Source organism: Pseudonaja textilis, chromosome 3, assembly GCF_049901715.1.
Source record: "Pseudonaja textilis isolate UNSWEBS1 chromosome 3, rPseTex1.2, whole genome shotgun sequence".
NCBI classification, from domain to species: Eukaryota; Metazoa; Chordata; class Lepidosauria; order Squamata; family Elapidae; genus Pseudonaja; species Pseudonaja textilis.
The window spans coordinates 25904092-25920014 of record NC_141992.1 but is presented as its reverse complement, the minus strand read 5'-3'; the positions used below and the strand labels follow the sequence as shown (position 1 = coordinate 25920014).

Here is a 15923-nt window from a genome sequence, read left to right as displayed (position 1 = left end):
AAAGAAAAACAAATGTAGGCTGCCACTCTAAATATATCCACTGGAAAGTAACGTGCATTGAATATTATGTGTTTATCTTCGGATAACCATGTATAGGGCAGCACAATTAATCCTTGTTTTGTTGTTTCTTCTACACAGGCGTAATGGGAAAGTGCAGCACTGTCGGATCCATTCCCGGCAAGATGCCGGCAGCCCCAAATTCTTCCTCACTGATAACCTGGTATTCAATAGCCTCTATGATCTCATTACTCATTACCAGCAAGTGCCACTCAGATGCAATGAATTTGAAATGAGGTTGACAGAACCCGTGCCCCAGACAAATGCACACGAGAGCAAAGAGTAAGCCAACAAAGGAGTCACATTCTATCTTTGGTCTCTCTGTGTCTCTATCTCTGCCTCTCCCTCTCCCCATCTCTCTCTCTCTCCCTCCCTCCCCTCCCTCTACAATCAATCTCAAAGTTCTCTGGCAAGTTACAAAGTTATTTAGACAGCCAGAGTCTCTTAATCCCTTAAAGGACATAAAATAATAAAATGCCATGAAGAAACAGCCCAGAAAAGATAAAAATCAAACCATATCTGCTTAGTTGTTGAAAGGATTTATGGTTGGTGCCAATCAAAGTCCTCTAGGAAAGAGATGCTATGGGTGGAGTCTCGCGGTTAGGAATGCTTTCTTTCTTGCAGCCACTTCTTTTATTTCATTATTCTGAGACACATTTTCAAAGTTTATCAATATAGAAATTCAAATAAATGTTTTTTGTCCTTCAATTCTAATATAATTCTGTCTGCAAATTTCTAGTACTAATTTGGAGTGCTGAAGTTTGGATTTAACAGAATGAGTGAAGATTTGGGGTTTACATCATCTCTTCAGTGTTCTTGTTTTATGCTACTGATTGTATTGCCCTCCAGCATAGTGTTTTAATCTGTTTTGCTTCAGAAAAGAAAATACATCCTTATAATAGTTCCATGCCATTTGACCTGTTCTCAGCATGAACATTTCATTTCTTATTTTAAATTCAATAAAGACAACTGGACCACCTGTTCTCACCATGAACATTTCATTTTCTATTTAAAATATGTTTTATTTTGAACTTAACAAAATATAGTAGGAGCATTCAGAGCATTTGTTACAACTGATCCAATGATTTTAATAAAATAAAATCTGTAATAAAACCGTACAATCAATTTGTAACAAATTGATATCCTCTAAATATCCTCCTAACCTGCTTAGCAAGGCTAACTGAGGAAAAACTAATTTCTAGTTTGCCTTCTTGGTTGTATTTACTGAGACCATGAACATGATACAAAAGAAAAATAAGCTGATTGTTCTTATACAGAATCTGCTGTCCTTGGCCTGCTGCGGATATAACTCTTGTTACTTATTTGTAATTAAGAATAAGCCATAGAATCATGTGTTTTTCCCCTCCTTTTTGGTGTCTTAATTATCTACCTCCTCACACAATCATTAAGCCTACACTCGTGGTAACTAAGCATGCCAACTTGGAATACTGGTTAACATTTAGACTAGGTTTATTGTTGACACAAATGTAAAATTTTATGGTGTGTTCATTGAAGTAGAGTCTTAACTGATAATCCAGAGCCTGCAGGGCAATCCATATGTGACCTGTTTCTGACTTTTTAACCAAATGAGTTTTTGCATTTCTACCAGGGCTGAGAAAGAAAAAAAACTTGGCTTGTAATATTGAATCCAATAATTTTTGAGATCAATCATATCTCAAAACCTACAGGGGAAACAGCCTAGTATCTAGTGTCCCCCCCCCTTTTTTTTTTTCCTTTAAGCAAAATTAATCTTAGCATCCAAGTATTTATCAGGAATTGCTGCCTAGGAAATAACCTAAATTATTTTGTTTTTATTCCCAGATGGTACCATGCTAATCTCACCCGGAATTCAGCTGAGCGCATGCTGATGAGGGTGCCCCGGGATGGAGCCTTTTTGGTGCGCAAGAGGAGTGAGTCAAATTCCTATGCAATCTCTTTTCGGTGAGTGCATTTGCCAAGTGCTGTGGATTAATTCTTATATCTGCACAAACTGAAATGTTCCCTGCCTGTATGCAGTATTTTACAACCATTACCTCATGGTTATTTAGAAAATTAATTGCTGGGCTGGTCTTTTTTTCTTCTAGGGCCGAAGGAAAAATCAAGCATTGCCGCGTGCAGCAGGAGGGTCAGACAATCATCTTAGGCAATTCAGAATTTGACAGCCTGGTGGATTTAATCAGCTATTATGAAAAACATCCATTGTACCGCAAAATGAAGCTGAGATATCCTATTAATGAAGAAACACTGGAGAAGATTGGGACAGCAGTGAGTATGGCACTAGGTCTACACTGGGTGGAAGCCAGTATTTTTCTTCTGGGTTGCAGTTAGGCCCATACTTGGTGTTTTTAAGAGTTTCACTTCCTAGAAATGATGTCCTTAATTGGAGATTTCATGGTATGGCTGGGTACCCAAAAGACTTTAATTTTTTTCTCCTAAACTGATAACTGATCATGTTCCTCTTTCTGCAGAGGGATTTCTTAAAATGTATTTTATTTTATTTAGGTATTTATTTATACCTATCTTTATTTTTTTATAAGTAACTGAAAAGTGGTGAAACACATACAATATTCTTCTTTCTCCTACAGCAACTACTCTGAAGTGAATTGACATGTGACTGGCCCAAAGTCACCCAGCCAATTTTCATGCCATGGATTTAGTCCTCCTGTGTTCTGTTTTATCTCATAAAATTATTCTGTTACATTTTTAAACAGTTTTGTCTAAATAATTAGCAAATGAAAAGTGTACAGAGGATTGTATTGCATTTCTATTTGTTAGGAACCAGATTATGGTGCCCTATACGAAGGACGGAATCCGGGATTTTATGTGGAGGCCAACCCTATGCCAACCTTTAAGGTATTTTCCCTAATTCCTTGGTTGATATCTGGATTAGGCTAATAAGAGTTAATGAATTTTTTCTACCAGGCTTACAAGTGTTTTTAAGATCTTCTGCAGAAACTATAAGAACAGTTTTGCTTTAGATACCTGTGTATTCTCACTCCCAGACCTAATAGCAATAGATGGAGTAGTTTGTGTTAAGAAATTGCAGGGTGGGGTGGGGGTGTATTAAACTCCCATTTTCAACGCTATAGTTTTGATTGGCATCGGGCTTTTCTATGAATAATGTTTTTCATAATTTTAAGGAACATGATATCCTAATTCTAGTCAGAATGATATGATACTCTAATTAGCACAGTGAAACTTACCAGCTGGAAGAAGCAAGAATGAATTTGAATTATGTAATGTTCCTATTCTTGCATAAACCTTTTTGAGGAATAGTTTTAAAAATGGACCAGCAAGTTATATTTCTAAATGTTTCCTTTCTGCAAATATTAGTTTACTATATTGTACATATGCAGTCACACTTTTCTCCACCAGAGACACTAACAAAACTATCTGGTTTGTGTGTGTAATGGGGCTGGAGGGATCTCAGTAGTAAATATTAAACCTGAAATGGAATCAGTTGCTAAAAATCAGTGAGGTAGGAAGTACATATATGAAAACTGTGGCAAAAATTATTTTTAAGTAATAATTTTACCATAATTAACAAAAATACCTACCCCTCCCCAAAATCCAAGAAAAACAATGTAAGATTGTCCATATATGTATATGACATAATCACGTTACAGATAGCTCTCGACTCATGACTGTAATGTTGATGCCCATTATGGTCATAAGTAGTGATGATTGTAAAGCGGGCCATTGCGTGACCATCCTGATTTTAAAACCTTTTTTTTTTTGGCTGTTCAGCAAATTTTCATGGTTGTTACGTGAATCACAATTGTTAAGCAAGCCCATTGTTTGCTTGTGGACATTTTTGCCATAAATAGATAGTAAAATACCAGCAAAAACATAGTAAATCATGGTCATGTGACTGCAGGAGGCTACAAACAGCTGTAAAGGCAAGCTAGTTGCCAAGCACTCAAAATGCAGTCAGGTGACAGGGAACAATTGTTGGAACTTCAGAATTGGGACATATGTAACTTTTTGGTGGTCCGTCATAAGCTTGTAAGTCGAGGACTATCTGTAATACAGCTTTGTTGGCTTTCCTGTTACAGGTCTTGACACATCCTTTTTCCAAATGTTAACTTTCTCCCCACACACACAAGCACATACTCATCCTGTCAAAAGTAGATTGAAAAAGATATCTGGACAACTGGATTCTTCTATAACTCCTTAGCAAAACTGCTTCACCTCCACGGATAATTACATCCATCCCAATTATTGCCATAGTTACCTTGCCTCATTCTTGTGTCTTTATTTTAGTGTGCCGTCAAAGCTTTGTTTGACTACAAAGCACAGCGAGAAGATGAGCTCACCTTCACAAAAAATGCAATCATCCAAAACGTAGAAAAACAAGAAGGAGGCTGGTGGGTATAGCTATTGTTCTGAAGATAATGAAATTGTTCTTATGCTCCCCCCCAAAAGATTTGATGTTAGTTTTTGATATTAGTTTAATGGAAGTTTCTTTCATTGTGTGATTGAAGCACGTAAAATGAGCTTATATAATTTGTATGCCTAGAGTGACAGACATGTTTATCAACAGAGTCACATGTGTGCAGCTGCTATTGGCATATTATTAACAAGTAGCTAGGGAAGAGTTAAGTAGAAGGAAGTGATGGGCTTTGTTATTTCTTAACCTACTACTTCTCCCCTATATATTTTCTCTGCTGTGCACTGCATATTCTTTCCTAACTATATCTTAATATTTATCCTGATCCTGTTTTGAATTAAGTTTTAACTTCAGGATCACCTTAACTTGAGTTCAAACTATTTTGATAGAATAACGATTCTATCATTATCTTGAATAATTTCTTACACCAGGGCTGTCAGATGCCACCCTAACCCAAGCCCGGTTTAGCGAAGAGGGAAAAAGTCCCAATACATCACGTGACACTGCCGTGATGACGCAAGTTTGACACCCCTGTCCTATGCACAATAGAGAGGGAGTTCAGGATTTTTTTCCCTTTAGTTTGAGCACCAATTTCAATTTTTATATCTGCATTTGGTATGTAATGTAACATTGTTGTAGAATGTGTACATATTTTCATGAGATTTGAATTTTTTTCAGGTGGAGAGGAGATTATGGGGGTAAGAAGCAACTGTGGTTTCCCTCTAATTACGTAGAAGAAATAACTAGTCCAACTGGCCTGGAGCCTGAGAGAGAGGTGAGTCCTTGTTTTAGGAAAATGACAGAGAACTATATCATTTCAGAGTCTGTAAAAAAAAAGCTAGTCTTCAGTCTGAATACAGGTAGTTCTCAACTTACAACAGTTCATTTAGTGACCATTTGAATTTACAGTGGCACTGAAAAAAGTGACTTAGGACCATTTTTCACACTTACGACTGTTTTTAGCATCCCCATGGCCACATAAATAAAATTCGGATGTTTGGCAACTGAATCATACTTATGACAGTTGCAGTGTCCCAGAGTCATGTGATTCACTTTCTGGCAAGCAAAGTCAATGGGGAAACCAGATTCATTTAACAACCATATTACTAATTTAACAACTGCAGTGATTCATTTAATAAATGTGGCAAGAAAATTCGTAAAATGGGGCAAAACTCACCTAACAAATTTCTCACTTAACAACATAAATTTTGGGCTCAATTGTGATAATAGCAATAGCACTTAGACTTATATACCACTTTACAGTGCTTTACAGCCCTCTCTAAGTGGTTTTACAGAGTCAGCATATTGCCCCCAACAATTTTCAATCCTCATTTTACCCACCTCAGAAGGATGGAAGGCTGAGTCAACCTTGAGCCTGGTGGGATTTGAACTGCCAAATTGCGGGCAGCCGACAGTCTGCAGTACTGCACTCTAACCACTGCACCACTGAGCTTGTAGACTACTTGTATTGCCTTGAAAGAAGGCTACCTGAAAGACCCCATTCTTTTGTCTTAGGTTGCCCACCCATCTTATATGAGCAAATATACGAATAATGGAGATATATCTCTCCTTGTATGCTCTCAGTCCCTCCCCTTTCCTTCTTCTCCCCTCCCCTCCATTTTGCCCAAGTTTTGGTTAGCTTTCTGTTCTTAATATGCTTAAGCACTTATTCTAAACCAGGGGTCGCCAGCCTTTTGGACCTCAGGGACCACACACTCATAATTTTATATCCCGCGGACCATAGACCCTAGGAAAATCCCCCCAAAAGTCTGCAGGAAAATCCCCCAACCCTTTTTCCTACCAATTGATCATTCTTTATTTGGGATTGCAGGATACCATCTCCAGCTCCGTTCTCAGGGGGGGAGAGAGAGAGAGAGATTTTTGGCTTCATGCAAGGAAAGCAGCAGAAGCAATAGAAGTCTTTCTTTCTCTCCCCCAAACTCCGCCAGAAATGAGTCTTTGTGAGACTTGTCACATTGGCGCAGCCTCTTGGAGCAGGAGGCCTTGCGGGGTCCCAAAGACTCATTTCTGGTGGAGTTTGGGGGAGAGAAAGAACTTTTGCTGCTTTCCTTGCGTGCAACCAAAAGCAGAAGAAGAAAGAAGGAGAAAGGAGCAGCCCAGTGGCCAGGCGAGGTGCATGGGGCGAGTGGGGCAAGTTCCGCCCTCTTCCCTTTCCCCCCTCCCCTCACTACCGTGTGTTGTTCGCAATGCAAGCGATGCAAGCCTTGTGTTCCTGTGGGCCATGTGGGCAGCATAGCTTTGTGTTCCCGCGCAGCCTGGATTAATTGCTTTTGGGGGGTGCTTTGGGGGTGACATTTCTCTGTGGACCACCCAAATTTTTTCATGGACCACCAGTGGTCCCCGGCCCACTGGTTTGCAACCACTGTTCTAAACTATTTTATGTGAAGTTCTCACTCTCATCCTTTACTGTTTTATTCTTTTTACTGCATTATAACCCATACTGTGGATCGATGCTTGCTGTGGCAAACAGAATAGAGATGCCTTTAGGAATGAGTAATGCATGTGTAGATCATCCACATGAATCATGTGCATTAATCAGAGGAGGATTTAAGCTACAAGTGTTTTGCCCCTCTTGGTTGTTTACCTTCATGTACATCATTTAGAAACATAGTTTTTTGCAAATGAAGGGTAGCTGTAGCTAAACTGTTTTCCCACTAAATATCATAACTGTAATGATCAACTTTATTTTATTGGCTTTCAGCATTTATTATCAACTTGATCCTTGCTACTCAGAAATTACAGGGGTATAGGAAGATGCGGAAACTGAATAGTTGCACCTAGAAGCAGAAAAGGGAGAGAGTATGTCAGGGAATAATACAATGCTAGCTAAGGCAAAGTAAAGCATTTTAATAGTTTTGTAATATGCTAGACTGCTTCATGTGTGCTTTTTAAAAATAAATGCATTAATCTAAATAACTTTATGGATCGTCCTGAAATTTGCATGGCTGAGCAAACTACAAAATATAAAATCTTTACTAATATACTGTGATTTTGCTTCCAGCAACAGCTAGATGAAAACAGCCCCTTGGGAGATCTACTCAGAGGGGTACTGGATGTACCATCATGTCAGATTGGTAAGTTATGGATGGAAAAGGGAGATAAAAATCAATTTTATGCCCTGTTTCTGTAGAATTTCCGTCCTTGTTAGTGAGCCCTACAGATGCAAAACCAGTTTGGTTTTTAAATAAGCAATTGTAAACTGATCAGTGACAGAGTCCAGATTTGTCTGCATCCAAACAAACATATGCAAAAATAGAGAGATTTAGAGCTACAAGATAGAAACAGTGAGAAAAGGAGAATTTTAAAATGGTTCCTGTTCCACAGAAGAGCATTTAAATTAGGGGCTAGATGCTGACAAATTTAAGACTTTTTTAAAATGGTCCATTGTGATACATATAACAAGAAATCAGGACAAAATTTACATATCAAATTTTCTGTTCTTTGTTTCAACTTCCAATTTTTTTCTACTGGGTGATGCTATTGGGACATTGTTTTGGGCTAAAACCCTAATTTTAGTCATTTACTCATTCTGGACATGTTGATGATTATGAAGATCTAATAACAATCTATATTTTTGTTCTTTGCTCGCCTTGACATAGCTATCCGCCCTGAGGGGAAGAACAACCGTATGTTTGTGTTCTCCATTAGTATGGCATCTGTCTCACGGTGGTCACTGGATGTCGCAGCTGACACCCATGAAGATCTGTTGGATTGGGTGAAGAAGATTCGTGAAGCAGCCCAAACTGCTGATGCCAGGGTAAAGGATAAGTCAAAAATAGCCCTCGTGTATTTCATTCAGGTCACAGTATGACGAGTATAAAACTTCTTTCTCAGAGGTTGACCTTGAAAAAATTAACTGTTTTCATGGGCTGAACATAGCTTTGGGGGAATTGTTTTATCAGTTAGATGTTTCACTTTTCACACTGAAGACCGGGTGGCATGTTCAGGACTAAGAATCCTGCATTAAAACAACTATGGGAATGGCTCAATCAGCAGCGCAGAAAAATCTATTCAGGCTTATATTTCTGTGTTTTGGTCTTCCATCAGTTCTAACTCCAAACTTGTCACACTGCTGAAACTGACACTCTGGGTGTATGCTCAGGTGTTCATATGTGGCTAGCTCCCCCCACCCCCAATGATGAGCTATGTTCAGAAATAAGAACAGGATAGTTATGATTCAGAATTGTTCCAGATATTGTGATTATTCTCTTTATTGCAATAATATATTAGAACATGTTATTCTTGCAGATGTCTTTCCTCAGTTTTGTAACCTGACATGAGATTCCTTCCCTCATTTTTCTCAGTTAAAAATATTTACTTCAAAGATACATACAGGACTCACACTAGACTTTGTAGGAGTTGAAGTCCAAGATTTCTTCAGTGGGCCAAGCTAAGGACTGCTGATAAGGGTGTAGTAACATGGATCAGAAAAGCAAATTTTCATATTTAGTATCCTTGCCATTGACTTGATTCTCTATTGTTTCTATCAAGGACTCTCTCAGTATATACTTGATGGGGAGAGAATATAAATAGAAAATAAATGGACAAAGAACTCAGGAAAACTAAAATATTGTATAAAAGTGATGAATGTTGCTGTTTCTTATTACCTATAATTAGACAAATTGTGCAGTCAACATTGTACTAATTCCAAAGCTACTCATCTTTGTCATGAGCCCTGAAGTCTGTTTTAACAATTTATTTTGGAAGCTTTCTGAAGGGAAGATGATGGAACGGAGGAAAAAAATAGCTTTGGAGCTTTCAGAGCTTGTTATCTACTGTCGTCCTGTTCCCTTTGATGAAGACAGTAAGTATTCATGACTCTGGACATTCTTGTTATTTATTAAATTTACATGCTACCCATTTCGCTATCCAGAGCAAGGGTGGTTAATATGCGATAAAAATAAATGTACTGTATAAAAACAATTATAAATATAGAAACAGTTAAAGTTACAAAAATTGAATAATTAAAAAAACATACATTATCCCAAAATTAGATTTTTAGATTAGATAATTATCACCCAAATTAGGCTATCCCAAACTCTAAGGATTGGTGAGCATCGTGATTTAAAAATTAATTGTATCAGCAGGCTGATATTGATTTATTTTTTGGTCGCAACACAACTGAGAAAACTCGTGTATTTTACTGCTATTGTGGAATAATGCAAAACAAAAAAAACCATTCTAGAAGTAAAACAAATGGGCTGTTTCAAGTTTATTTGTTTTGAGATATTGAATCAAAATCTTAAAAATATTGTAAAATTGCATCATTATTCAGTATTTTGGGATTTGTTTTCATTAATTATCCTGACTTAAAATATATATCCCATAGAGAAGAAATATACATCTCATTTTTTTAATATTCTCATTCATTTTGCGAGGAATTAAGATTATTGCAGATTGGCATCTCCCTGTTCTCTCTACAGAAATCGGTACAGAAAGAGCCTGCTACAGAGATATGTCATCTTTTCCTGAAACCAAAGCAGAAAAGTATGTCAACAAGATCAAAGGGAAGAAATTTCTGCAATATAACCGATTACAGCTTTCCCGCATATACCCCAAAGGACAGCGCCTGGATTCTTCCAATTATGATCCCCTTCCTATGTGGATCTGTGGCAGCCAGTTGGTGGCGCTCAACTTTCAAACACCAGGTGAGGCCATCTTTTTATTGAATATTTTATTGTGGTGACTTTGGCTTATGGCAGGATTGGGCAATATGTGTCCCTCCGGATGTTGTTGAATTGGTGTCTTGGTAGACTTTATGCTCATTGATGAGGGATCCTGGGGCTACAGTTCAGTCATATTTGGAAGGCCACTCTTTAACCATCTTGGCAAACATTACTGCATGAAGATGTTACCGCTTTAGATTTTTATGTTCTGAGTCCCAATCCTTCAAGACTGTTATTATCACAGACCTCCATTGGTGCCCACATTTTCTGGAATTGCATTTCCTCTTGAATTCAAATAGTCCCAACTATGTTTTCAATTAAAGCTCAGCTTTTTCAGAACAATTTGAATCTTTTTGCCACTTGTACATGCCTGCCTAATTTTGTTGTACATGATTGTATTGTATTGTTGTCTCCTTAAAATCCTTTTATTGTATTTGGAATTTTTAGGTATTCAGTCATTTTCAGTTGGACCATCATATATAAACTTCAAAGTACATCAAACAAACAATACTACTGCCAACAAGTCTTCTTTTGTTTACTTATCATTTGGAAAGAACTATTTTTTATTTTATCTATATGTGTTAATAAAACTAGAACATATTAAAAACTATCAAAACCTTGTCCTCTGTTTTATAGGAACTGCATGTGCTTGAAGTAAAAGATAGTTTCATAATTGGCTTTGGCAGAGCACGTGAGCCTCTTTCTTTCCTAGGACTATGCTGAATCAATAAGAAAGTCAAAATAAAATAAATTGTTCATCTTAAACTGCCAATAGTCTTAAAGAATATGAGTGTTGGCTTCTGAAAAGTATTAATACTTTTTTTCAGTTGATGAGCATTTTTTGAATAAAATGAGTGCTACAGAGAAATACTGTGGTTAAGATACTTTTCACATGCTAAAAAAATAATACTTTAGTGCCATGGAGAATTGCATTCAAGATTTATGAACTGGGCAGCAAACACTAAATTATAGGAAGAGCTTTATTCAAACATAAGGCACTATTATTATTTTACCAAACTGCAATATTATTTTACTGATGTTGGGGTGTTTGTCATTGAAATGCCTATGTTTTTGCAGACAAGCCAATGCAAATGAATCAAGCTCTATTCATGTCTGGAGGCCAAAGTGGCTTTGCATTGCAACCAGCCAACATGCGGGATGATATCTTTGATCCCTTTGACAAGAATACTCTGCGTGGAATAGTACCACTTTCCATCTCCATTGAGGTTTGTATTTTATGATTACCCAAGTGCCCACTAGAATTTATTCTAATGTTGACTTTATAATGGTTGAATGTGCCTCTTTTTTTGTTGCTTGGAGCTTTAAAAGATTGCTACATTATACCCTGAAAAGATGTGTGTGGTGTATATACATCTACAAACATTTTTCTGTTCAAAAGATCTTTGTAATTTATATAGCATTCACTTTTTAAAACCACATATTCAATATGAAAAGAGATATATGCTGATAAATGTGTAACATCATTTTGAAATAGTAAGCCAATTTTTATCATAAGGAAGAGATGGTGACATCCATTTCCTGGTTAAAACTAGCAGTTGTTTCTTACTGTGTATAAATTCTGAATTTGGTTTAAACTGATTTATTAAGACATACTACAATGCCTGAAGCCATGATTTATTATTTACTTGTTTTATAAATAATATTAATTTCCATCTGCCCTTACCAAGGTGCAGCAATTAACCATAGTTTAAAAATAGATGCAAATGATCTCCATAATTATTCTGGAGGTGAAGATTTGCAAGAGAAGATGATGTTGACTAAGCTCAAGATTTACATAGATTCATTTTTGTTATCCTGAACATAGCATTACATTAAAAATGGCATTAGCTTCCAATTGTTTTCAGATATAGGATAAGCTAAACCTTATTTGAAACTACTTAAACACTTAAGCACTTTAGAGCCACATGCCTGTTCAAAAAAAAGAAAAAACATTCTCAGTTTTTCTTCTAGGATTATTTCCTAAGAATACTTGGGGACACCCAAACATGAGTCTAAATCAGTGTTTCTCAATCGTGGCAACTTTAAGATGTGTGGTCTTCAACTTCCAGAATTCTTGCTGACTGGAGAATTCTGGAATTGAAGTTCATACATCTAAAAATTGCCATGGTCTAAATAATAGTCCTCGCACATATGGCATTATTACTGTAACAAGCAAAAGTAAGTTCTGCTTGGTAAATATCTTACTATCTGAAGCTGATTTTAACCAGCAGCCAATGCTTATGGAGATACCACATAAGCAAGCCTAGACATGCCAATATCTAGATGCAGTACGAGAAAACATCTCTGCTGCTTTTACCATCATGGTATTGGCTGATGCCTGAACTTATACCTGTATTTAGTTGTGTACACTGCTACTACCAACAGCTTGCAGTTCTAATTGAGTCAAGATCTTCTGGGCCAAATTTTTTGTCCAGAAATCGTGTCCTGATCTTCCTTTATCCCCATCTCCTCTCTACCAGCCACCTCTGAATTTTCTCAACTAATACTGCTACTAAATTCCTTCCTTGCCCACATTTCCATCATCCTGGCAATCACCAGCTCTCTTTGCTCTCTCTGTGTCCATCTCCTCCCCCCCACTCCCACTTTTCTGCGTCTCCCCCTTCTTTAACATTCAACTCCATGTCTCTTTTCCATAAAAAAATCAAACATTCTTAACTGTAGAACGTATGGTTCAACACACAAGCTCTATCAGTTCTTCCCCTGATTTCCTTCAGTGTACCTACTACCCAAACTAAGCTTCCCATTAGCTGAATGAAGTTTTATTGTGGATTTATTACTTATTACACCATAATACTGGCCCTGATAAACAGGATCTTTTTGAAAAGCAAGCAGTTTGGTTGTAAATTAGCTTTCAGCACCTGGGTGAACAAGTGCACCTAAAATTGATACCTGAAGGCAGATAGTCTGCTAGGCTAGCTGAACTTAACTTGGCAGGAAAAATCCATAAGTGACATTCTTTGGCTTTGTCAGCTTTGTTTACTTCAGCTCAAATAGACATAAGTTTAATAATAGGCCATGCAAAAAAAAAACCCAACCCAAATTTATGTTCTACTTTGAAACAAACTTACATTTTGGAAGTTCTGCTAAATTGTTTCAGGACAAGTGTGATTTTTTTTAGCAGAAATTAAACTCAGAACCTTTTCATGTTCCATTGTTCTAGCCAAAACAAAATCCAGAACTTTTTCTCTCCACCTCTTCCTTCATATCACTTTGAATTGACCCATCGCCCCATTATTTTTCCGACACCCTCTACAATTGCCACAGATATCTCACTTGACATGACTTACCAGGCAACATATACCACGTGATATGCCTCATCTTATGTATCACATGACTTGTTTTACACCTGTTCTTTCCAACTCCCATCCTTCCTTTTGTTTATTGCCTCCTTAACTACTGCGCTATCCGTATTCACAGTTGTTAAAGCAACTCTCCAATCTTGGCTTTTTCTGCTTTTATGTCCCTACCCCTATTTCTATCAAGAACTATCTTTTTTTTTTAAATAAAGTTTTATTGAGTTTTAACAAAACAAATAAAACATCTTATTTGAGTACAGTATGATTCCGGGTTATCACATTTCCATACAGACACAATTTCATATGCCTATTCATCTTATGTATTCAACTTCATATCTTATTACTCTTTTTCCAACTTCTCACAATTTCTCCCTTTACTTCTCTTAATTTTCTTTTATGGTTATCTCATTTTCTTCTTATTCAATTGTATTTCTTTTACCTAAATTTTTATATCTTTTTATTCATTACACTTATACTTTCGTCTGTCTTGTTTACAATTTTATCTGTTCTCTTCCAACATTCTTAAAAAGCAAAATTCCCCCTATGATTGCCAATCAGAGTGCAACACCTTTAAGTCTTATTGTTATTATCATATGAATTCTCATTAAACATGAAATTTGTGCATTCTAAAATTATAACATTCAAATTTCTAATATCTATTTTATATCATATAAATCTCATCATTCAGACTTCCCCTTGAAAATGTAAAAAGAAAAATTCTAAAAACATAGCAAAAACAATACACACACACACACACACACACACACACACATATATTTCTTAAGTTTTCACATGTATGGCATTCAGCTTTGTTCGGGTACTTTCAATACACATATTACACATACACAATACGCAATCCTCAATACACATTTTGAGTGACAGAAAACTGCAACAGTAGTTGTTACTTGGTCAGATCTTCTCTAACAAAAACCTACTTGAGACAAATGATAAACGAGCAAAACAGTCACTGGAACTGCTAGTGATAAATCATTTTGTGAAGGAGGCAGTTGACAACATATAAATCTCCTACCTATAGGTGGCTCCCTTCATTTAGAAATCTAGTTAGATGAATCTTATTTAGGGTTTTATTTGTGCGTGTATGTGTGTCTCACCTACTCCCTGGATTCTAGCCATCTTGGAATGTAGAAGATGCAAACACCATATACCTCTCAGACTATGGTTTGTTTTTTGGGAGAAGAATTGCCCTATTTATTGCAACAGACAACGATTTATGGCTCTTGAAATGTTTTTTGCCCCTTGTAATTGGTCGTGTTGGCTGAAGATGATGGGAAATGAAGGCCAAACAGAATACCCCCACGATTCTAGGATTATTAATCTAGGATTCTTAAGAAAAAATGGGAACAAATATCAATATAGATAAAGGACTCATGAATCCTAAACAGTGTGACTGATAACAGCACGGTAGGGAATGCGAACTAATTGTAAGAAGGCCAGGTGCATTAAGTATCATTTCTTTTCTGGAACCTAAGTCAATAAGAGCTAATTTGTTCCAATTATTTCAGTCTGGCAGTCTTAAGTAATTTTGTTTACTAGAACTCTAAACATGATACTAGTTAATGTATTTTCTGGATTCCCTTTTTTAATAAAAGTTTTTTTTATTTTTTACAACAAACATAACAAATAAAACCTTCTTTCAATTATACAGCGTGTCAGTTGGTACATATATCTTGTGCACAATGTCTATAGTCTTTTCCTCTTAGCTTTTACATTCATCTTACATCTTAATTAGCTTTCTGTATCATATTATATTATTATTGCATCATCATTAGACTTGTAATTTCAAATCAATGTTATCCTTTAGAGCAAACCTCCATTCTTGATATTTTGTACATATTATAACTTACTCAGAAATAATCAGTTGTAACATATCATTGCTATTACATTATACTTCAGTTTCCTACTTTTCTGTCTAACCATTGATAAAATAAATCCCATATCTTATAATACTCTTTTTCTTCTTGCTCTCTAATTGCTAATGTTAATCTACTCATTTCTTCACATTCCAATATTTTCTTAATCACATCCTCTTCTCTTGGAATTTTCTCATTTTTCCAATTTTGAGCAAATACAATTCTAGCTGCAGTTAGAACATTAATAATCAAATATGTCAGTTCCTTATTATAGCCTTCAGGTAAAATTTCCAATACAAATGTCTCTGGTTTTAAATCTATATGCTGTTTTTTTTCCAGCCATGTGTGTATTAGTCCAGTATCTTTTAGCTTCCGCACATGTCCACCACATAAGGTAGTATGATCCAGGTGTCTGATGACATTTCCAACACTTCACCGATTTATCCTTGAACATCTTTGCTAATCTTGCCAGGGGTAGATGCCACCTGTAAAACATCTTATACAAGTTCTCTTTATAGTTGTTGACATTCTTAATTTAATTTATAGTTTCTAGTCCATAATTTTCTGGATTCCTATGACACACTGAGCCATTAACTAACCA

The 15923-nt window shown here is 36.4% G+C and overlaps 1 protein-coding gene across 1 annotated transcript in view; it reads left to right on the top strand.

The window, feature by feature from the left end:
- The window catches only part of PLCG1 (phospholipase C gamma 1), a 99695-nt gene that overhangs the window by 74980 nt on the left and 8792 nt on the right, over positions 1 to 15923 (top strand). The window contains exons 17-27 of the mRNA XM_026697580.2: positions 139 to 339; positions 1879 to 1998; positions 2142 to 2322; positions 2833 to 2910; positions 4321 to 4424; positions 5126 to 5222; positions 7470 to 7542; positions 8068 to 8225; positions 9176 to 9272; positions 9892 to 10116; positions 11212 to 11360. Coding sequence (XP_026553365.2) covers positions 139 to 339; positions 1879 to 1998; positions 2142 to 2322; positions 2833 to 2910; positions 4321 to 4424; positions 5126 to 5222; positions 7470 to 7542; positions 8068 to 8225; positions 9176 to 9272; positions 9892 to 10116; positions 11212 to 11360 — 1483 coding nt within the window. The remainder of the gene's footprint in view (positions 1 to 138; positions 340 to 1878; positions 1999 to 2141; positions 2323 to 2832; positions 2911 to 4320; positions 4425 to 5125; positions 5223 to 7469; positions 7543 to 8067; positions 8226 to 9175; positions 9273 to 9891; positions 10117 to 11211; positions 11361 to 15923) is intronic.